The 26,190-nt window shown below is 31.2% G+C and overlaps 1 protein-coding gene across 1 annotated transcript; it reads left to right on the top strand.

Annotated features, from left to right (window-relative positions):
* Nucleotides 1–79: 79 nt before the first annotated feature.
* Nucleotides 80–25,682, top strand: LOC133178078 (MAM and LDL-receptor class A domain-containing protein 1-like). Its single transcript, XM_061312842.1, has 9 exons — nt 80–240; nt 630–771; nt 1,741–1,897; nt 20,025–20,162; nt 20,591–20,847; nt 22,898–22,979; nt 23,827–23,964; nt 24,238–24,494; nt 25,590–25,682. The coding sequence occupies exons 1-9, from the start codon at nt 80–82 to the stop codon at nt 25,680–25,682; spliced, it is 1,425 nt and encodes a 474-aa protein (XP_061168826.1).
* The last annotated feature ends 508 nt before the right edge of the window (nt 25,683–26,190 follow it).

Below are 26,190 nucleotides of genomic sequence, written 5' to 3'. Positions count from 1 at the left end.
TCTATAACTATGTACAGATACAGTATATACAAAACTCCAGTCTTATCTCTACAATAACCTCTGCTGTTAGCAATTTAATATGAAGGGAGTTTGTTTTATCTTGACATTCTCCTATGTGGTCATTTCTGTAATTGGTTACAAAGACAGAAACTGGTCCAGTGATACAGAAGGGTGCGAAAAATTAAATGTTACAAGAGTCCGTTTCATGATAGCAGTAAATGCAACTTATCAAGGGGAACAGTGAGTATTGGTTTTATTTATCACTATCTCTTACCAAACGTGTCATAACAAAATCCACCATATTTAATTTACTGTTATAAAATAATAACATTGCATTTTTTCTGCTTTGGTCGTTAAGTGTAATGGCATATGTAATTCTTGTGATGATATTCTTGAGTAAATGTAGCGAAAATTATTCTAATTACAAATGGCCAAGAAAGGAAACATAAAACATTAAGTACAGAATTAACTGACATGATCTTCCTCGTAATTTTTAAAATTACATCAACCTTGAATGTCTGTTTATTTTTATGCGGAAACCACATTAAAAAGAGTTCATGTTCCTGTCTGGAGAGATGAGTTAACAGAGTGACTTTCCTCGTTCATCGGTCACTTTCATCTGTTTTCAGTGGCTGTATTGCTTCTGTTCAAACACCCTGGCTTCCACCAGGAAAAAAATTGAATGAGACCAAGCCGATCAAAGTAGGGTATTGTGACAAGGGACAAGCGATTTACCAAATTATTCCAGCAACTGACGGAAAAAGCAAAGTTGTAAGAGAACAGAATTATACTTAATTCCCTTTTTAATTATAACAGAAATGTCTTGACTTCATCCAACATGGGTTAAATCTAGAAGATTCAAGAAGGTTGAAAACTTGACCCAGTGATCACAAAATTTAATAAATGTTTTACTGTGTCAATGGTCGTTATTTTAATAACCCTTCTGTGCACAGTTCTGGTCACGAGCAGGATAAATATGTGGCTTGTTATTTACAGCATGTTCTGGTATCTGAATTTTAATTTTATGAGATTCAAATTAAACAAAGCATACAAATACATATATCAAATATATCTTGCATGATAATTTAAGAATCCGATATTCGTATTAGGTAAATAAATTAGTGCAAGTAGAACAGTCATTGGATTTCAACAACCTCGTTTAGAGTCAGCATTTTGTAAATTCTATGGTCGTTATAATGACCTTGTTAGAAAATATAAGCTATCATTGGGTCGTATATTGGCTGACGTGTTTCATATCAATTGTCAGGCCTTTGTTTTTATTCTGATTTCGACTACGGAATGTTCCGTCTAACTGATAAATACATAGAGCTCACGGCGGGTTTGACCGGTCAACAGGGGATGCTTACTCATCTTACGCATCTGACCACACCTCTGAAATTTCTAGGGATCCGTGTTTTATGCCCTCTTCACAGATTTGTATTATTTATATATTTTTTTTGAGATCGATCACTGTTCGTTATCTTCACCTTTTTCATTAGGTATTCTGTTAATTGTTGTATCTGAAGAAAGATATCTTTTTCAGATTATATATATCAACTTTTTAGAATAACTTATAACACCTTTTATCACACCTTTTTATATCAAATAAACATTTTTTTCTCAGAATTTTCCCTAATTTCATTGTCAGGTCTATCAGGTCAAGGACTTTCAAAATTAATAATCGTCAAAAATTATATATAATTTGACAATGATGTACAATTAATTGTCATTTATTCACAGAGCATCAATGTGACTTTTTTCTCCTCTGATGTTCTGGATGCTGACCCGCCAATGTGTCAGATTCCATTTAATGGGACTTTTCTCCTTCCTGGTCCAGATGGGTACGATGATGAGCTCATGCCCAATTGTTATGTCGAAGATTCCAGGGAGGGGGACCATATGACGTACTTCTGGTTTAAAATGTTTGATTGGAGAATAGAATAAATAAAAAATCACATGCTTTGAGTCGCTGCTTTATAAATTTATGGTCCTTGATAGATAGGACTGTTCACTTTAAGTTGTTTTATGATTATTAAATGTGAAGAATTAATTTATGTATATTGTATAATTAAATGCAAATGTAATTTCATAGATAAACTGGCATCATTATAGAAATGTTACATGTTTAATGTATAATTATATCGGTGTACTTTAGAAAATTTGGTATCAAAACTGGAATAGATAATTGAATACAACCTTTGACTATTGATACATCACTTCATGTTTTATGACATCCAAGTTCATACATAATAGCATGACATAATTGTTTTGGTAATTATATAAGGTAGATGTTCATGATATTGTTAAATGAAAATGTACTGGTTGATCTTGCCAGAGCATTGCAGTTTTGCTTATCAATGCATAATGCATCTGAGTTTTAACGTCTAATAGTAGGTAGCGGAACAAAATGCAGAAATGTTGTAAGACAAAATTAAGGAAATGAATTTTTCCTGTAAAATTTCACTTAAATCATTATTATTTTTCTAATGTGGATATCTGCAACCGTTTTACTAAATTTTCTAACTTACTAAGACTAATGATGATTAAGAAAAGGATCTGAGAAAGCAAATAGATCTCAGGTTTTCTAAGACAGAACTTATATTATTAAGGATTTTTTGCACTTAGTACAAGAATATACGTGTAAATTGCTCGGGAAAAAATTAGATTCTTTAAAAGTGGTCCGTTTTAATTTGTGAAGATTTATTTGAGTAATTCAACCAAGGAGTAAGGCATGATCTTCATGATCTTTGAATAATTCCTTAGAAATCGCTTGTATATACTCAATTCTATTTATAAACTTTTGAAACTATGAAAAAATATACATTTATATCATGATTAACAATTCATTGCCTCTTTGACGGTTTATATAAAATTTTCAATTCATATCTTTTTGATCTATTACGATACTTTTACTGCTTTAGCTCTATAAAGTTTTTACGTAAAATAACATTTCATACTTTCAATGTTAGAGAATAGTATTCAATAAAGAGCTTAAGGTTGTTTTATACATGTACAAATAATTAAGAAATTAGCTATTCTTTAAAAGTTTACACGTTTTACTTTTCAAGACACATTATAATAAAATAAAAGTGTAATAAATGTGAAATAATCTTAATTATTGAATCAATGAAAGTGCAGTATTGGATGGATACAGACATGACATTAATTAACAAAGGATATAAATATTACTTAATCAGATCAGAAATAATCGGATAATAACCCTTGGGTCGAGGCCTCTGCTGGTGGACTGTTAGTTCCCAAAGGGTCTCTACAGCCTAGTAGCTAAGTACTTCGGTTCTAGCTTGAAAATACGGATATATAATTCATTGCTGTAGTAAAATTTAGAAATTCATTGCAAAATATCTCCCTCATGAATATCTCTTATCCTTCGACGTATATGACTTCAGTCTTTGGCACCTCTTTTTTTCAGCTCTTCAAAGTTTTTTTTATTTAAATATTTCGGATTTCCAACGTTTCGGCATGAGCACCACTGAAGAGACATAATTTGTCGAAATGAGCATCTGATGCATCAAAATTGGTACCATATAAAATTTACATCCTTATTTCTAGATAATTATATGAAATGTTTACTACTTGGAAATGTCAATTTTCGTAGTATATTACATAATTATACTATATTTATTGTTACTTTTTTCGATATAAGCACATGAGTCAATGACTTAATATATAAAAAGTTGAATCTCCGTAAATGTAAAAGATTTCAGTTTCATAATAAAAATTTCTTTTCTTCTTCTTCCCTTATTCTTTTTAAATATTACTGTTCAGTGAATTTACCTTATTTAATATCAACGACCCACGTACATCACGGAAGGTCTTTTCTTTTCCTTCTACGTCGCGATTTCATTATTTAATGCATCCATAATTCATATTTAAATATGGCTTTTTTAGTTTATAATCAAGGATTTATATCTGTAAACACTATAATTTTAAGAGCGTTCATCGGCCATTTTTAAAAATTAACATAAGAGTACTAGGCTCGCCAGTCGCAAAATTGACAGGTGATAGCTCTTTTGGTCAAGAAATGATTGTATTATTCACTTTTTAGATAGACTAAAACCACCACCAAAATATCAGCCAATAGCTTCTTTTCATTGTGAAACATAGAATTTCAAATATACTTTTTATTTGTGAAACAGAGAATTTCAAAATATCCTTTTTGAAAAAAAAAAAAAATTTACAAACCAATCTTTCATTGCTTTTCAATACAATTTGTACAACTTCAGACAATTCAACTTTAATTCATAACCTTTACATGAAAAGAAACTGTAAGATAAGTTTAAATAACAATATTTCACAGTAGAAGAATAGCAATCTTTAGCACTTTGTGAATTATGAATTTCAATACATGCATTCTTAGAAAATGACATTAATATTTTTTTTTATTTCACAGTCATGGGCATCAAAGGTATATATAACCTAGATTCTGAAGTTTATGATAAATTAGCAATTAATGTTTCACTTTCCAAATGTTTGTAATCATGTTGAACAATTATTGAGCAATTATTGTCAATTGCATATCATCTTTAAATATGAATAAACGGATTACCTCTGCTAAATCAAAAAAAAAAAAAAAATCATTCGCACTGGTATTATCAGTTCTACGAAATTACGGGAAATTGGAAGAAAAGCCATCTCCAGAGCTATCACTATTGGGACACGGTAAAAACTATGGAAGGGGATTTTAAACGTGGAATATAATGCGCCAAGTAACCGATGTTTGTTTACGCAGAATATAATACTTGCATGGTAAAATCGTAATTATAATTTTCATAATATGACCCTCAGAATCATTTCACTTAATGTACAATACCATGACATTTCGAATTATCATATTATAAGAATATAGGGTGATCATTTAGATCAATATAGCCACATAAGTAAAAAGAAAAAAAAAACATTATTTGTGCTAAAATTCAATAGAAGTATACAATGCATTCATGTATATTTATGTAAAGCTTATTTTTTGTGTACTTTGAGTTTCATGGACTGTGAAAATGATGAGCAGGGCCAAGCTTAAAACTTTAAATACTGAGAGCAGGGCAAATACTGATCCCTGAAAACAGCAGGGGACTAGGTGTAAGAAAAACCCGTCGACCGATCATACCCGCCAGAATCTCTCTGTGTCGAACAGGTTAACGATTCAAATCAGGAAAAGGGATTTGTAGTTTGAAACAATAGCATAACAATCTGACCCAACACATAGTTGTATTTGCAAACAAAATCATTGTTACGACCACGGAATTTGCGAAATGACTTTAAATGAGATTTATAATACAACTATTACAACTAATTTCTCAGTAGTCAGTCTCGTTTTAGAAATTGTTCCTACCAGAATATGTATGAAAAATTGAAATTATTTTACCTATTCTCATTAGAACAAATAAGGGATATAAAATGCAGTTTGCTTCTGTTAATCTCGGTGATACATCTCGGTGAACTCGAAATCAAGACATTACCGACTTTGCCACAACTGTTTCATATTTGGATGTTTTGTTGACTAAAGACTATAATGGCCAACTAATAGCGAAACTGTATGTCAAACAGGATGACTTTAACTTCCCTTATTTATGCAGTAAAATCACCTGCATATGAAGTTTATGTTTCCTAACTGATCAATTCATTTCGCATAGGCAGGTTCTGGGTGCGATGAATTTTAAACCGAGGCAAGCTACTGACAAATAAGTGGATAAGGATTTCAACAATCCCTTTTAAACTCAGCTTTTTGCAAATTCTACGGTTGTTATACTGGCCGTGTTTGTAAATACAACCTATCTTTGGGTCGTATTTTGACTGACATGTTTCATACCAGTTGTTAGGCCATTTCTTTTATACTTAGTTATCACTTCCGTATACCTGATCGATACATAAGGCTCACTGTGGGTTTGACCTGTCGACATGGGATGTTTACTTATTAGCAGACCTATTTCTGTATTCATATGAAGCAGAACTTATTCAAAATCTTATACATGAGAAGAAAACACTTGCTGTGGCTGTCAATTCGACATTTAGAAATACCGACGACATAATATCAGATAGCAATAGTTACTTCCATTTATATTTCGACTCGATTTATCCCACTGAACTTGAAATTAAAGATACTAAAGAATCTGACACATCTATTTCATATTTGGATATTTTACTAAAAAAAGACGTTAATGGTAATCTAACAACAAAACCTTGTGATAAACGTGATGCTTTTAACTTTTCGATCGTCAACTTCTACCTGCTTCCTTATAAGGCAATATACCCTTATCACATGCATATTCGGTTTATGTCTCCTAGTTGATTCGATACGCAAGAGAATGCTCTACGTAAGAATAATTTCTAAAACGAGACAAGCTATTGACAAACAAGTTTATGAAACAAGGATATTAGCAGTCTCGTTTAAAGTCGTAATTTCGCAAGTTCTATGGTCGATACAATGACCTTATCAGCAAATACAATCTATCATTAAGTCAAATGCTGACCGACGTTTATCATATCAATTGTTATGCCATTATCTACACAGTGAATTGTCCACGAATTTTTCCGTTTTCATGACAATGAGCACACGGCAGGTGAGCAACCGACATGGATGCTTTCGTCTCCAAGCCACCAGATTCCACCTCTGATGTTTTTAGAGGTTCGTGTTTGCTCTGCCTCCGTTTTGTATTGTTTCGTTATCACCTTATTTCACTGAGCTTTAGAGATTGATAACTGTTCGTTATCTTCATATATCACTACTCCTAGCCACTTGATCCCACCTTTGGTGTTTTCAGAGGTCAATGTTTTTGCCTTTTTCACGATTCATTTTGGATTTGTGGATCGATCACTGTTTGTTTTCTTCATCTTTTACATTTATCGCTGTTTTCCTCCTAGGAACTTCATGGCTGCATAATAGTAGTAAAGATAAAAAGAAAATGAATGTATTTGATAGCTTTTAAAATTAGAAAAAAATCAGTTCTTCAACTGTACAAATATTTTAGAAAAGCAAATTCTTTAATATTAAGTCTCCTAACACTGAAAATGCCTAGTTTTCGTCTTGAAATATTTTAAATTTTTTTTAAAAATATTTCTATCATTATTCAAAACTCAGAACTATATCCTTGAAGTGTCCTTTGGTATTAAATGATCACAAATACACATTTGGATATTAAGCATTATTCAAATAATAAATATATCAAAAAATTAATTAAAATTTGTGTTTCGACTTTTATCTTTCAAGTAAAATTCCTCGTGTGATAAACTGTCAATCTGTCTCAAAGTAAATGCCTATCAAAACAATTGAGTCGAAATTAGCGAATGACGTTAGGCATAACATTACAAAGTTCCCTTGGGTCAAGGTCTTTTAGCACTTAATGTAAAGATCGTAAATATTCTCGTCTTTATCTATTGAAAGTTAAAACAGAAAGTTAGACCATTACTTTCATACTGAATTCACTAAAGATTACTCCGTTTATCCAGTCATGACATAGTACACGGCGGGAGTGACAGGTCGACAGAGGATACTTGCTCCTCCACGGCACCTGATCAAACATCAGATGTTGTAGTGGTTGGTGTTTGCTCTGGTCATAATTTGTATTGTTTCAGTGGACCTTTGAGATTGATTACTGTTCGTTATCTTTATATTACAAATATCGATTGTTGAATTAGCAATGCATTGATTGATCATCTTCTCCTATTTAAACAAGTAGAGCTTTTTCAAAAAGCTTGGCAGTCTATAGCAACAATAAGCAATAAACAATAAACTGCCATACACCTATCCGGCCGTATTATTCTTGAGCATTTCTTCAACAAAATTTTACTGACATTAGCCCTACCATGTGAAAGTTCAACCAGACGCTCGTCTTTCTCTGTAAACTTCGACTCTGTTGCTGGTCGGAGTTTAAGGAGAACGCCGAGAGATTAGAAAGACAGTGCAAAAGAAAGAAAAAGAATAAATACAAACTAAAAAGCTGACAAGCAATAAAGAACATTTCTGTCTACATTGAAAATATAGAAACGCCTTGTAGGAATTGTTATAAAAAAATTAAAGTGTTATTTAGATTTATTTATGGTCATTTTCAACTGTTCGTTTTGTCAATTTTTTTAAAGATTGAAAATGTTGAGAAATTGTTAAGTCGTACGAAAATTACATCATCAGAAAATTATCTCCCTTGCCTTGAGCATTTTAACCAATGAAATAAATGGAAATTCTTATCATGTAATTTCTACCAATCACAAAAAAGAGGAAGTGCATAGTTCGAAGACTGTAAAATACTTCAACTCTGTATACCGTCTTGTAAGAAGACGGTAAAAAGCTTGCATGTGTGTTATCTCCACTCAAATATTGAATTTTATCATTTCTTTTCATTGAATTTTGAAATTAAAAAGCAAATTTAATGTATGAGGTGATGATAAGATTAGGTAAATGATTTTTGTAACTGGATTATGAAGTCCCATATGAGACTTTATTTTTAGTTTGGTTGGCAAACGCTTTCACATATACAATGTATCTGTCACAGAGAAAACGAAATTTTGCCGTAAGGAGTTTATATTTCAAATATCAAATGTTAATGTTTCAAAGACAAAACTGACTCTCATATTATGATGCTGATCATTAAGAATTCTACAATGGTTATCACAAAGATTGAAGGAATGTCGCGGTCATTATTCTCCAATAAATCATAAACATAATCAACAAATTATCAGAAAATTAAAATCGGTTTCCTCTAATTTTGAATTCTCTCACTAGGAAAAGGATCGAGGCATCTTTTGGCTGTGACACAAATTTGTGAGAAAAAGGTTATTTGGGATTCGGATTACATCGCACTTTTTCTAATGCGTGAAGTGCAATTGAACGAGGAGTAGTATCCAATTATGACATCATAAGACACTTCTGTTGACGTTGAAATATAGTTTCTCTGTTTCTCTAATAATACTTTAAAAATTCTCAGTTTCTTCGGTCTCTGTTTTTATTTCCAAACAAATCTCCCGACTATCAGGGTAAAATTTCCAACAATTCCAGCTACGCAGGAATCATGTCTTAAATATTTCACTGGAGGACTTTGAATATTTTTATAATATATTGAAACATTTCAATATCATTTGGTCTATTTCGTTTGTTTCCAACATAGATTTGTTGAATTAATAAAGATACACAAAATTCTTTTAATAGTTAGGAAAAAAGTTATCAAATCAGACGTAAATTACTATCTTTTATTAAATATGTAAGTAAATTGGATTTAAAATTTATATGAGTGAAATGAAATTCAAAATTTTTTTTTAAAAAACTTCAAAATTGTCTATAAGAAATTAATCTATTTTTAAACTTGTTTTCTTTCTGGTTCAAGGTAGTATCTCCATTTCAAGTTAATTTTATTTGATTGATTGGCAGCTTAAATTTAATTGCAAATAAAATAGAGACAGTAGAAGGAAATTATCATCATTTTTAAATGATTTACTTGTTATTTTCAGAAGCATGAGTTTGCAATTTATAGAGTTTAGCACAAATCGATTTCCACAATGCTTGAACAATATTATTCAATCTCTCTAAAATGTTATGATTTTGATTAAGTACATGGATAGGAAAAAAATATTAAATGGCCTAATATTTAAGGTTATGCAACTTTTTATCACATGTGCGAGGGCTGTGTGGAAATCAGTAAGACGTTTTCCCTAACGTTAAAAAAACAAGGTCAAATTATGAAAATTTAACAAAATTTTATCAAGAATATTTACTGTAAATGTATTTTATTTGGCGTCTACTATATTTGGTGGAAATTGATTTTTTTTTTAATAATTTAGCATAGATTTAAATTAGCACATTCTGAGCGTGCTTTTTATGAAGATATTTAAACAAGACATTAAGTGCTGCACTTGATTTGGCTGGAAATGCTTTCCGCGAAAGGTGTTAAAGAGAATACACATCCAAATGTAATACGTTTTGAATAATATATATGTAAATATGTCAATTTTCTAGGCAATAGCATCATTAGATAAATCCCGGTGAAAATTATAAACCTTCATATGTCTATTATCTACTAGCGCTCCATAGAGATTATCCTTTGTCATAAGGCGTTAGACTTGTTCTCACATTGAAACGTACATTGTTTTTCTGTCATCGGATGCTCACCCCTCCATGGCATCTGATCCCACCTCTTGTTTTAGAGGTCCATATTTGCTCTGCTCCTGATTTGTATTGTTTAATGGACTTTTGAGTTTGAATACTGTTCGTTATCTCCATATATTTCATGTTAACAATCTAAGCAGGGAAAAATCTCTCCTTGATTAGAAGTTAAGTGTTTTTGCTACCTCAATGTCAGATTTCCATGGAATGTATATTACAATCTGAAGGGAGTCATTCTGAATCGACTTAACGCCGCTAATATTAGTTCGTCCGTAAAAACTGATGATTGTCCAGCTCCATTGATTTGTTGAATAATGGTAGTGTTCGCTATACATTAAGAAATCTTTATTCATACAGAATTGCCAACACCAAATATTTCATGTTTTGTCTCAACACGCATGATTTATGCAAAATTGTCTCAGACGAATAAATCAAAAACCTTTGATTTACATTTACCTAGAATAATTTTTGAAGTTCATTAGATTGACAGTAATGCATGCAAAGATTTTTCTTGCCAAGAATGCATTTTAATATTTTTTATGACTTACTTGAAGGTCATATTAGCAATGACAAAAAAAATCAAAGAACAGCTTAGACTGTGACCTTGCATTCTAACAGACCTCAGGGTGAATAAAACGCCGAACTTACGAGAGCACGTTGTGATAGACCAATCTTTCGAAGTTTCGAACATTTCTGAAAAAAGAGGACAACAGACATAGGCTAACTTTGTTAAGATAGGTTGCCTGGTTCAATATATTTGCTTATTTTCCCGGTTTATTAATAGCGTAAAGCAACAGATGTTATAAAAAAAGAAATAAAACATATACAAACATATGTTTGTATATGTATAACAAAATTATGAAAAAAAACCCACAAACACACAATAGAGGCTGAACTGGGCAAACACATTTTTTGTATGGCATATAATAAATATGATACAAGTTTTTTGTTTCTGCGCTGAGTATAATTAGAAAACTTAAGAATATCCCTTTTGAATGCCTTTAAATGAACAAGTTAAAATAATGCAATGAGGATATGGATCAACAAGCAAAACCATTTTCGTGCCAGGAAGTGCAGACACAAGTATTTAGGTTATCGCAGTTTAATTCAGACATGTGTCCTAAAATATGCACCTTCAGCAAACTTCATTTGCAACAGAAAATATTTTTGATTTTATTAAATGTTTTTTCTGATACCTTTAATATCCATGATTTCAAGTGTTGAAAGTTTAGATGTGAGATTTAAGATATTCAATTATTTTTAAAATTAAGAGAGAAAAAAAATAGAATATATGAATTAAACTAAGAGACACACATTTTAAAACATTTATTGCGCTTTGGCTTGTAGCTTTACAAAAGACTTCCAAATAACTGCTATAAATTTTTGAAAAAAGCAAAACCAAATATTCAACACATGAAGAAATGAGACGTGAAGATAACGAACAGTGACATTCCCAAAGTCTGGTCAGTTTAAACAAAACAAATTACGAGCAGAGAAAACGCGCACCTCAGACAAAAGAGGTGGTATTTAATGCCATGGAGGAGTAAAGATCCCCTGTCGACCGTTTACATCCGCCGTGTACTCCTTGTCACGATCGGGTATACGGAAAAATCCATGGACAACTCAGTATGAAAATAATGGTCTAACAATTTCTATGGAAGACGTCAGTCAACAATCAACTTAACGACATATTGTATTTGCAAGGGTCTTTGAATAGAATTTGCGAAATATTGACTTTCAAAGAGATTATTCATATCTTTGTATCGTCAACCTATTTGTCAATAGCCTGTCTGGCTTTAGAAATAGTTGAAACGTTAAACATGGTCTTCGTATAGAATCAAATGAGAGGCATAAACTCCATATGCAGCTGATAATGGAATATTGCTACATGAAATATGTAGATAACGAACAGCTCAAAAGTCCATTGAAACAATACAATCGGGAGCAGAGCAAACACGAACCTCTATAAAACATCAGAGATGGTATCAGGTTCCATGGAGGATAAAGCATCACCTGTCGGTCAGTCACACCCTCCGTGTGCTTTGTCATGATCGGGCAAACGGAAAATTCGGTGTTTAAATAATGGCCTGCATGTAACAATTACATGTAGAATAAAAAACGTCAGTCAGCATTCGACTTAATGATAGATTGATTTTGCTAACAAGGTCATTGTATTGACAATAGATCTTACAAAATGATGACTTTAAACGAGATTGTTTCATCAACTTGTTTTTCAATAGCCTGCCTCATTTCAGAAATTGGTCGTACGTGGAGCATGCTCTTGCATATAAATAAGAGAAGTCGACGATAGAAAAGTTGAAATCATCACGTTTTCATTAAGTTTATTCGACAGTGTGTCTTCATTGTCTTTCTCTACTAAAACATCCAAATATGAAGCAAACGTTTCAGACTCTGTGGTGTCTTTCATTTCGAGTTTAGTTGGATACAAGTACCGATTAAACGAAGGAATGAAACTGAATATTATTAACTGATAAAACCTCGTCGATATAAATCGAATTTAAGGCCAAAGTAAGAGACTTTTTCTTTCATGTTAAAATTTTCTGAATAAATTCCGAAGAATACAGTCATTTTCAGACAAAATTAACTCGCCTTTAACTTATCGCTATATGGGATTATGTCATTCATGTCGCAATGTAGGTGCAACTAATAATAAGAAAAAGAATACATCAACCAAAGGAAGTAACATCCACAACTCAGCAAACTTAACGTGAATGAAGCACATGTACACGACACATTTAATATAAGAAAACATGACTTTCAACTTTTAGGCAGAGGAATCTCTCACATTGAAGACTCGTTATGGAAAAAAAGTCGGTGTTAAGTATAGAAATCAGACACACTCAGGACTCATTCATTTAACAAAATATATCAGTGTTTAGCATAGAAATAGGACACATTCTTAGACTCATTTCAGAAAGCATATCAGGGTTTAGCATAGAAATCTGACATATTCAAGTCTCATTCAAGAAAACATGTTAGGGTTTAGCATAGAAATCTGACATATTCAAGTCTCATTCAAGAAAATGTCAGGGTTTAGCATAGAAATCTGACACATTTAGGACTCATTCATTTTAATTCTTGGGAGTCAATGTTCTTCACAGAATTCGAATTAGAGGTACAATCCTCCAAGGTAATAGAACAAAAATATGAATGAAAAGATAGAATCCTTTGAAATTCATGCGTCACAAAAAACTAAAATAGGTAAACATAAATGTGTATTCGGTATGTGTCTTTATCTTCCCAAGCAGACCTTTGTTTTGATTAGAATAATATATCTTTTATGTTAGAGATCTGAATTTTCAACTATATCACAAATTATTGAACCAATAGCATTTTAGAATAGGGAATTGTCTGCGAAGTAATACTAGGATTTATTTAAAAATATGTTAAAATCCTCTTAGAATGATGATGTTAACAGAATGCTGGGTCATTCAAAAATCTTTCATGATTTCCATCTGACATATATATAAGTTTAAAAGTCATATAGTACTTTCTAAAAAAAATTGATTTTCGCTCAGTTACAAAAAGGCTTTCGTAATTCAAGGATTGTACCTTATGTAACACTTATGAAATTGACATGTTAAATAATAGTTTAAAGATAGTTTTTATAACAAACTTTATGTAACTTGTTTGTATTTCCACAACGATTATTTTAAAATCTGCATTTCTTTTGACAATAATGGATACATGGACCTTGCAGTTTTTCATCGAGTGTTTTGTGTTCTTGTTTCAGATCACATTTGCATACCATGAGAAAGAAAATGCAATGAAAAATAATCATTTCTTTTACATGTATGTCTTTTAATTTTTTGATATCAAAAATGAGAAAAATACATACACTGTCAAGTAAGAGTGTTGTCCAGAAAAACGCTTTATTTTAAAATATAAATTTCAAATACTTTCCTAAAAAATTATAAATTTTGCACATTGTTCCAGGAAAATTATATTTTTGTTGACATAATATTATGAGGCTATATTGTCCTATGCATAAGGAAACAGCATTTAAGGATGACATTTACTTTTATGGCAAAAGAATTCCGCTGATGGCAATGAAAAACAACAACCTACTGTACATTGTAGACCTATGATTGTTGTGCTATTTTTCACTTTCAAGTAAGTAGGTCAATGACCAGCTTTTCTTGCTAAAGGTCTCTTAGTATTTTGCGAAAGATTCACATTAACATGCTTAAGATTTTGCACTGTGATAAAAAATTTCGTTCTCCGCAAAATGTAATAAGATATGAAACGCTTTGGATAATAAATTATATTAAAGTAAAGAGTAGTGTTACTAGTGTAAATAAATTAAGCGATTAAAGTTTGAGCAATACACTTGTTAAAAATATTCAGTCCGAATTTCCTCTATAAATTTTCTAACTATTCCCATTTTTAATCTAATATTTAAAAACTGAATGTTTGGAACGCACACTATTAATAGCCTCAGTTTACATCTACTGCCCTTTTTCTGTTGGTATTAAATCTTATAAAGTCAATAATCATATTTCTGAAATATCATCTCTTCAATGGCTTTTGTTCATTTCAGGCTCTCTCTTTTTGTATGCCTTCCAATCATTTATATTAATACATGAACTTAAACAAACATAATATATGCAAAACAATATAGCAATAATAAGACGTTATAGTACAAACACTCTGCGTTAGATATTGTCAAAAATGGTGACGCTGGGCGATATTCTTCGCATCAAATTATCCTTTTCTGTGTTGAACGGGGTGTGACTCCTTTTCATACAGAAAAAGAGGAAAAGAGGGAAAAGAGATGGAAATGATGCAACAATGCAAATATGTCTTGGACATTGGTTCATATCTGACAAAAAAGGCTCGAGGAAGCTGTAGTGGCAATCTTGTGGAAGGGGCGCTTAGTAGAGCAAAAATGACAAGAAACTGGAAGCATCATACGTGGAGACCGCCATTTAACTAATCGAGAAATTTGATCATGATCGGGGATTGGAAATTTTCTATTAAAAGACAATTCCGCGATCTCTCGATGAGTCTAATACATGTATGTGCGACATAAGTACCTCGGTTATTAACCGAATCATATCTAGTGTCGAATGCTTGCTTCAGATGATTGTTTTAAATTCTAAAGAAAAGACGCACGATTCCTGAACAATTCAATAAAGGTTTAGACGTCGTCGGTGTTCCGCTGACAGATAGTATGCAATATAAATTAAAATAATCTCACTCTTTGCTTCAATTGTACATACAATTGCTGCTAAAATAATGATTTTTGGTTGCTGTTTAATTACAAACATATGTTGAAACTTTATACTTACTTTAAGTTAAGTCAAAGAAATTAACACAGGAATGAGGAATGTAATATAAATGCACATACATGGAGTTATTGCATAAATCAATATTTTCACTGACGAATTAAATAAAAAGAATGTTCATGTAATTTTTTCAAATTTGGATTCGTTTCTTTTTGGGGGAAATAACCTTGATAACTTTCAAATATTTTTGAACAAAATGCTTTTAGAAAATAACTTATGACCTTGGATATAATGTAAATGAAATGTCTATTTTTATTTGTTGTGGTTTTATACATAATCATTTCAATTGATGAAATGTATTACGCATTTCTTTCCCACACACCGTGATTATTATATTATTCATTCAATGTTTATTTCCTTATCAACTAAGAAATGACCTTGTTGACCGTCCGGTCGTCTGATCAGGGACTCGCGATCTATCATGTCTCGGGTCTTTATAGTATATAAATTTAGCATACGTGATGTACATTTTTGTACTGATTTTCAATTTTGTTTTTGGTGAGTAAATTTTTATTATGTTTAAGGGGAAGAGTACCTCAAAATGCTAGCAAAATTCAATAACATACTTTAAACTTTATTCACAATATTATGAATCAATGACTGTGCTAACTCGCAGTGATCAGTCTTAAAATGAGAGAATCTGTTGTTAGTTCATCGCTGATCTGAGTTCATTAATGAGAACGTTTATAACACCAAAAAGTATGCCCCCATTCCCCACAACAGCATACGCTATATCAAAATTGCCACACCTGTCCTTCGATTGAATCAAGTATTTACACAAAATCACAATTCTAGCAAGTAAAAAAAAATGTAAACCAAAGAAGGTACCTAATTTAGAATTTCAAGGAACATCCTTGAAAATATACATGTAACCAACTGAGGAATACTCTAGAAAAGCAACAAAAAGTGATTAATACATATGCACTTTACAACAATCTTTAATGAATTCCTCGTATGTCCAATATCATGCCCTGAATATTAAGCTTTAAATTCTTCAACATGTTGGGGTGAGACTTAAATTTTTTTTCTCAAACTTGTTTGTAATCTTTTTACTATTTTATGAAAATTACTTTTTGCATCATGATACTTTACTAACTAACTAACCAGTTAACTAAAATTTACTATAGTTAATTATAGTAAATACTTTGATCTTTGATTTACTATGAAACTTTACTGAACTTTTTTTCTTATCGAAATATTTCAATATTAAATATGTTCATGTATGAATTAGAGAACATGAAATATAACAATTTGATAGATAGATTGTATGTTGTTTTACGTCCCGTTCGACAATTTTTCACTCATACGATATACCGGCGAAGGGTTTCAAATTTTTTACTCGACACTCAGGGCCATTGAGCAGTTAGGAATCTTTATCGTGCCAACGCCTGCCGTGACACGGGGCCTCGGTTTTTAAGGTCTCATCCGAAGGACCCGCAACTTTCACTTCAAAGTGCCGAGCGCTTAGCGAAAGAACAGTTGCTACCTATTTTCTATCGACTTAGGTCAGTCGCGGCCGAAATTCGAACTCAAGACCTTCCGATAACGGAGAGAGCGATCTACCGACTGAGTAACCGTCACGGTTCATAACAATCTGAAATCCATGGCAAAAATTCTTTAAAAACTTTGACACTATAGTAAACTGTAGTTAACTTAAGTAAACTATAGTATTTTGATAGGGAATTATAAGAATACGCCTTACGCCTTTTAAGTTTACTTCTTTAAAGTAAAAAATCTTTAGAGGTGTATCGAGTCTATATATATCTATACTTATAAATGAATAAATTTTGCAAATAAACTCCGAAACGGGTGCGCCAGAGTTCTTACTTACTCCTCTAAGAATACACACGATACAAGATGATGTCCGTAAACTATATTTAGATTTCGCTTGCATTGTAAGAATCGTACATTAAATTAAAAGTCTACTTTTATTTTCTATAAACAGCAATGAAATAGCAAAAACGTGAGTACGGTGGCGTTTCCGGTTGGCGGATCTAAGTTACTGGCAATTTTTAATGAAACTGACAACAAGCAATCGTTTATTTATTTCTTTATCGTCATTACTGAATCATTCAATCAAAAGTTGATTTAAATGATATAAAAGAAATAAGTTGTGATAACCGATTAAAAAGGAAAATGTGAAAATTATTTTTGTCATTCACCGATCGTAATATTGACGGAGGCTTCTAGAACATCATCTGGCATCGAGCCCGATGTTAAAAAGAAAATAGCTGCTTTAACATAAAAAAGGCTTTTGTGTGAATGGTTATTGAAATAATGGTAAATCATTGATAACACTGTAAGTTGTGAATATATTTATATATCGAAAGACTTTTACATATACGAGGGGTTATCAAGAAGTTCGTGGACTGACGCGATAAAATTAATAATATGTAGTCTTTGCTTACAAAATTTATGCGGAACATAAAACAACAGAAGTTTAAGAAATGTTGAAAATTTTAGCTTGATACGTTGATAATTTGCCAAATTATTCTAAAATTAAAAAGACTTTATGTGATCACCCGGCGCTGTCGCCGTTTAGTGTCATGACGTCCGCTTAACGTCATTGTTTCTTAATGTCCGCTCTCTCTACCTCATACACTTATCTTGATGAGATTACATGGAGTTAAGTAAGGACTTAAACCCGTCTTATTTATATGAATTTACAATGTCATGAGCAGCTGTTTTCAATGCATATAATATTGTAAATGGATCTTTATATGGGGAAAGATCCTCACTTGATTATGCCAGAATACTTAGCTTGTTGTAGTTCAATTTCTACCACACATGATCAACGTCACTTTTCGACGTGACTGACTTTAGACACCCTGACTACAAATCGACACTAACTGTGCATATTTCATCGCTCTGAATCTTTTTGGGCATTAAAAAACAAGTACTCTGGATGCATTTTATTTTTCTGTAGCCAGTTTAAACATTCCTTAGGTCAATACCAGTTTTTCCAGGAGCGAAACTCTATAGAGTGTTTGAAAAAGAAACCCCTCACCCTTTTTGACGTTATTTTCAATCCCATAATTGTTTGGACACTCCATATAAAATTTACGATAAAATTTCATAGAAATTACAGAATGGGGTAAAAATTGCAAATTTTACTGAACAAATGTGTCGTACCACATGCCTGAATTAACGAGATTTTTATGATGACAAATACTCATATCTAAAGAGTTTTTCTCAGTTACATTCAGATAGAAATAAACGTCATATTAGAGGTTGCGCCTCCTGGACATACCTTTGCTTACAAAAACACTAACAATTTATTAAAAAATAAAAATTATGATTTATGGTTTATTCTATAGATAGAAAAGATGATGCTAACTAAATGTGTAAAAATTCATTGATGTACCTAAAGCGGTTTTAATTTTATGACGCTAGTCCACGAACTTTTTGATAACCCCTCGTATTTAGTAGGTTTTCCTAATAAATTTATCGGTAAAATTTGTATAAATTCCTCACTGAGAGCATCGTGGCAACGAACCCGAAGTACAATTTGTACTTCGTAATAAATTTGCTTACATGAAAAGAGAATTAAAATCAATGAATAAGGCATTGTTCAAATACAATTATGTTGTAAAATTTTGTGCTTTAATCAATACATTTCAGTTTTTTTTCTGAATATAGTCTTTTGTATCAAATACTCGGCCTATTCCAGTGGCGGATCCAGGAATCTTGAAAAAAAAGGGGGGGGGGCAGTTTGGAGTTGGGGTAGGGGCCCACACACACACTCAAAAAATTGATTTATTAAATTTTATGTATATTTTGGACACAAAACGCGAGGGGAGCTGCCCCCCTCTAAATCCGCCAGTGTATTCATAGGGCCTTATATAAAAGCTAATTTTTACACAGGTTCTTGGGTCTTGGATTATAAAAATGTATGTACCTTATTGATATGTTTAAAAAAGAGGTAAGGTACAGTTTTTACATATCAATAAGGTTCATACATATTTATAAACCAAGACCCAAGTACTTGTGAATTTTTACCAAATAAAAAATCAATTTCTCAGTAAATTGTGCATTTCTTGACGGAAATGAAATAAGAGCATCTGAAGTACAATATCTATAACACAGTATATACAATATCCATAACATAGTATGTAGCAGGTTTCACAATAAACGTCAATTAATGAAATTGTTATTTAAGTTTTACAAGGGGGGGGGGGGGTTGGGGTGGAGACGTACTTCTACTTCATGCGGGATTTTGAACTAAGTATTTCTTCCTGCTATAAGCCTGTAGGGTGTCAGTAGAAACTATGTATATTATGTATATGTATATACAATATATATATTATTGGATTTTTTCTGTCGATAGTGGTATAAATTCAATTCCCCGTGCTTGCGCGGGATTTCATGTAGTATATATACATACATACATACATACATACATACATATATATATATATATATATACATACATACATACATACATACATACATATATATATATATATATATATATATATATATATATATATATATATATATATATATATATATATATATATATATATATATATATATATATATATATATATATATATATATATATATATATATATATATATATATATATATATAACATGTAGGTGTATGGGGATTAACGTGTAACTTTGATAATGGTCCTTGTGAGTGGTATTCTGTAAAAGGCAATTCAGTTCAGTGGAAAATTGGCACCGGAAGTACCCAGGACCCATCCTCCGGTCCAGACGGTGACCACTCACCAACAGGAAGTAAGTCCTTTTTTGACCTTACTATTTTACCTTGTCCTCATCATGCTGCATTTGTAACAAATTAATTATTTTTAAAAAATTAAAAATGATCTCTACCTCACAAATAAGAAAATAAAATTTGAATTGTTCAAATTTAAAAAAAAACCTATTGAACTTTTTTTAAATTAAATATTTTCCTTGCTTGCAAACATTAACATAAACTATTTTTTTTAATTTTGAAAGAGCAATTTTTCATAATGCTTTTCGTTCAGACTAACTTTTTTTAATTTTATTTATTTATTTATTTTTTTTTAAATGTTCTTTAGATAAAAATCACCCCCCCCCCCCCCCAATGAACATAAACTATATTTTCGAAAATCAGATAACATTTGATATTCGATCATTTGAATTTGGGCAAAAACAATCTTAACCCAGATTTAATGTTGTAGATGGCCAGTACCTCTATATAGATGGCCATGAGTTTTTCAACTCCTCACTGGTTGCTGAGATAAGAAGCCCGGATTTCTACATTCTCGACAATTCTACACTCTCCTTTTGGTACCATATGAATGGCGCGGGTGTCGGAGAATTGCGGGTTATATTTGTGGACCGATATAATTACAGAAATATTGTCTGGTCGAAGTCAGGTAGACAAGGATCAGGATGGCACCAGGCTATTCTCATCTTAAATGACCTCACAGCTTACGTAAGTGTGTTTATTATGAAAGTTTTGTTTTTATAATGAATATGACATCTAACGTACGGAATGTTGTTTTTGCAACGAATTTTCGAAATAGGGAAAGACAATATTTAGAATGTGATTTAACTTATTTATATACTGATGATCTATATGTATAATATTTTCAATTTAATTTAAGTGCAATTCACTATTAATGATAATTCTATTTGAAAATTGTATCTGTCGAATAAACGATAGTCTTTGGTTAGAAAAGAATACTAATTTTACATGGATAAAAATTATTGTTAATATTTTGTTTCAAATTAAAATAAGCAGAAAATCGAACGACTTAAAAAAATGTTGTGCAAAATGCATATATGCAATATATTTATCTGAAAAAAAAAAGAAAATTATTTTAATTTTTAACTTTACTTAATGCTTCTTACAATAATTATCCATTTTATATACTTGAAAAAGATATTCATCATTCGACATTGCACATTTACAGAAAACTCAGGTAAAAGTTCATGGCCCTTGAAGTAAAACATTGTGGTTAAATATATGACAATTTGCTAATTACACATTTGTGGTTTTACACGAATATTTATGTTAAGATTAATTAATTCTTTCACATAAACTTCTATTGTTGGTTTATTACGATCCTTTTTTTCTCTAGATCTAAAATGAACACATTTTTATGTCTTCCTTGTGGATTTTGCTTTATTTATCTTTATTAACAAATGGGGTAACGCTTTAATTGAGGAAAGGTTATGTTTCTATTTTCTGAAGTCTGCATGCACATCTGTTTTTCCTGGGATTCTTATGTAAAGATGACAATGGGTACATTTCAAACAATTTACAATTAATCAAATAATTAATTCACTAAGTACATTGTATTACGTATTTAATAATATTTGTATGACGGTCGTAACAAAAGGTGTCTTATAAAGTATTCTATATTTCGTTTCATTCTGAATTAAAAAAAAAATCTTTCATCTATTTTAAATTAAAATGTTCATTTTCTCCTGTTTTTTTTTTTCAGTTAGAATAATTTATTTTCATGAATGAATGTCGAGTAAATGTACAATATATAAACATGTACTTATTTCCCTTTACTCATAATTATACCCTTTTCAAGTTTCATACCAAAATCAATATTCTTAAGGAATGGAAATTCATTTTTTAAGGGATTTAAATTATCATGTGTATATGACCAAAATTTTAAAAATGAAAGAATAGAAACTTTATTGAATTACGAAAAAATATCGCAAACTCGAATTTAACGAAGACTTATTGTAAATGTATTATATTATGCTTGTACGATATTTTGCAATTCTATTTTACGATTTTACAACAAGTTAGCGTACTTTCTAAAGGTGCTAGATATGAATATGAACATGCAAAACATTTAGAGACGTACTTGATTTAGCGGAGCTGCCTTCCGCAAAAGGCGCTGCATGAATAGAATACGCCACCAAATGTAATACGTAAAGATATATATTTTAGCGGAAACAATATTTTAGTGCCTTTAGCGCTGCTTCATGTTCAGTTTATGAACACGCAGATAAATGATTAATGATTGTTCTAATCAGTTAAAGAGGATAGTGCTAAAATTTGAGTGCGCTTATTTTATGTATATTTATAATGGTATTACATGAAGTAGTTTATTGTGGTTAGATATACTGCTGTAGGATAAATGACAATAAATAAAAAGATATATACAAGACACAAACCGATACCTTGATACCTATCGGTGTTATCTTGAAATATATTCATTGATGAACGTTTAAATAGAAAATTCTTAACTGATGTTTTTATTCACACTTCTTCAAACATATTGGAGATATCTTTAATTTTACCTACAACTACTAAGATTTACTCTGATGACGAACTTTGAAGAAATTGCTTTGACAGATAAACATTATTGTGAATTCAGTGGTATTTTTCGAGTATATTCTGCTACTAAATTGCTGATTTTCCAAACCTGAAGGATGGATAACCTTAATTTAGATTGGAGAGAAATTATGTACGTACTGGAATTAGTTGTACTTTGAACAATCATTGTGCCTTAATACAGGTTATATTTGAAGGATCAACAAGGCTTCACTATTCCTCTGACATCGCCATTGATGACGTATCTGTTTCTAAAGAGCCCTACGGTATAAATATGAAATATATAAACCATTCAAAATTTCATTATTTTGCACAGTTCATTGAATTTTAGATAGCTTTGAAAATTAAAGATTTTTCACTTACTTTCAGAGTTAACACACAGACCGTTGTTTACAACCACGACTTCAACACAAATGACGTCAACTTTATCAATACCCATTATTCCACGTAAGCCCCTGAATTTTCATTTCGTTTTCACCTAAAATAATTCTTATTTTTAGAATAACATACTGTAGAGATATCCTTTTGGAAAAAAAAACAACAAAACAAAAACATACTAGTACTTCACAGGATAATACACATTTTCATGCAATACATTTAAGCTTTTGACCATTTTCAAAATATATACCTGAAGGAAACATTCAGTTTTTGTACGAAGCACTTTCTTACATCTTTTAACCAAGTGTGTCTCTGAAATAACATGATGTATGGTGGTGTATTTACTCAATTAATTTAATCTTATTTGCAAAAAAAATAAGTTTAATGATTTTGCTTTTTGTAGTCATTCATTACCTTGCAATAACATAACTATGGAATGTTTGTGTTTAAAATTTGAAAATCAATTTCGTGTTACCTGACGCAAGGAATCAAAACTGATTTTACAATATTATTATTAATCTCTTGTCTTTAACCAAAATATGTGATTTAAAATAAATCCCATGGTTATTGAGCGTTTTGTTTGTTTTTTTTCTTTCTACATGTATATTCAGCAGTGTTAAGAGTTGGGCTGTTTATCAATTCATATTTCAATTATCTTTCTTATAATACGTGAAATTATTATTTTGTTTGTCACAAGATTTTTTTTTAATGACTTGGTGATTTTCTTTGTTTTAGAGATTACACTTGACTGTACCTTCAACAAAGATACGTGTTCTTGGCTTCAGGATTCAGGTGACAATTTGGATTTTCATAGGTGGTATGGACGCTCTCCAGACTTTACTTCCGGTCCAAAGATCGACCATAAAAATACAAGTAAACCAATATCCATGTTTTAGAGAATCAAAGAAATTACTCCATTTACTGTAGTTTTAAAATAAAATTAGAACGTTAGATGTCAGGATAAGAAGAAATTGCATCAAAATCACATAAATTATCAATGTAATTTGTGACTTAAATGAAGTACATGTGTAATCAGGTTTGTAGATTTGAAATATATAGCTACGAAAGCCAGTTTTAAATAACACTTCATATGTGCAATAAAATTGAAAAAAAAAATTGAGAATAAATAAAAGATTTTCCATTTAGCGGAGTTCTACTTACTACTAAAAGGCCACGAAGCGCGAAACAGCTCTTGGACAGCTCGTATGTACAGCCCTTATGTCAACATCGATAGCCCAAGGAACCTGACGTTTTGGTATCATATGAATGGAGCCAATATTGGGCATCTCAAATTATACCGAGAGTTTGCTGATGGAACTAAACAACAACTTTTTATAAAATCAGGAAGACAGAGCTCAGTTTGGGAACAGGCACATATAACGCTTCCTACTGGTTTCTATAAGGTTCATGTTGTTTTTAGATCAACCAGGTCCATTTAAAGTATAAAAACAAAGTAAGCTTTGACAATTTTTTTTCCCAGCAAAAGAAGTTTGGGGGGTATATAGGAATCACCTTGTCCGTCTGTCCGTGCAATCTTGTCCGGGCTATTACTTTGTTATGGAGAAACACTTGAATCTCATACCTGGTACAAGGATTGCTTATGACCCAAGGGTGTGTCAGACCTTGACTCAAGCTCATTTTAGCAAGTTCAAGCTCAATGGCAGAAATGGTATAAAATTCTTGTCTGGGCTATACATGTAACTGTGTAACAAAAAAATCACTGGAAACTCATATTTTATACGGAGATTGCTTATGATCTACGGGTGTGTCCTGACCTTGACCGAAAATAATTACGACAAGTTCAAGATCACTGACAGAAAAGCATAAAATTCTTGTCATGTAGAATCATTGAAAGCTCATACTTGATACAAAGATTGTTCATGACCTGAGGGTATATCATGACCTTGACACAAGGTTATTCTGACAAGTTCAATGTCACTTGTATAAATAATGTAAAATTCATAACAAGTTCATAATTTTCTATTTCACTGAAAGATTACTTATGACCAGAGAAAGTGTCATTTTTTAAACCAACGTCTTTTTGGCAAGTTCAAGGTCACATTTACAGAATTTGAATGGGCACATTAAAATAATAGTGGCGGGGGGATTATTTTGCGAGCTCGCACACAGAACGTCCAGTTAATTTAAGGTACAAATTTGAATTATTGAATTGATAATATATGAGTAACTCCCAATATAATGTAGGGCGGTTTTTCCTTCCCTTTTTGTGAAATTATCCAAAATTGGATACATTGCTACATATGTACGAATGTAAACTTTGAATTCTAAATGAAAATACTCCATTTATTCCATTTATTAACTGGTTTAATATATATATATATATATATATATATATATATATATATATATATATATATATATATATATATATATATATATATATATATATATATATATATATATATATATATATATATATATATTCAATCTTGAATGTTAGAAAATCAATTTAAAGCAAAGAAATTTTCTCTTTGCAGTTGGTATTTGAGGCCGATGCAGCTCATCATTACAGTAGTGACCTCGCAATAGATGACATCCGTTTACATGGTGGTGTACCTATAGTAGGATAGTATGTAACTTTATTGTATTAAAATAACCGAAAAGTCTCTTCTTGACAATTTATAACTTATAATGCACTTCATGATTTAAGAAATGAATGTAATATTTTTTCTTTGACCTAAGTATCAAAGAAACATTTGCGTAGCGCATTGATGAAAAAGTTTTCCGTCCAAAATTTTCTTTGATACTTCAAAGAAAAAAAATATTACTTTCATTTCTTATCATTTAATTATGATTTAAAAATAATGAAATAAAACTTTCTTTCACTTTTATATTTAATTTACGCATCGAAGACAGTGCGTAGGAAAAGATCACAACAACGTTGCTGGAATTCAAAATGGATTAACGCGCATTGATGGAGTTTTCCGTCCAAGTTTTCTTTGATATATCGATCAAAGGAAAAATTAAAAGATTTTTTTCTTATCATTTCACATCGATATATCTGAACGTGGAGTTGAAGGCCACAGTAACCTCATGTAGAGGTTTTTGAATAAATTCTGCCTCATAAACATAAAAGCA

The sequence above is a fragment of the Saccostrea echinata genome, unplaced genomic scaffold (assembly GCF_033153115.1).
Source record: "Saccostrea echinata isolate AGI-Se365-2 ecotype Australia unplaced genomic scaffold, CSIRO_AGI_Sech_v1 ptg000002l, whole genome shotgun sequence".
Classification (NCBI taxonomy): Eukaryota; Metazoa; Mollusca; class Bivalvia; order Ostreida; family Ostreidae; genus Saccostrea; species Saccostrea echinata.
This window is presented reverse-complemented; position numbering and strand designations above follow the sequence as displayed.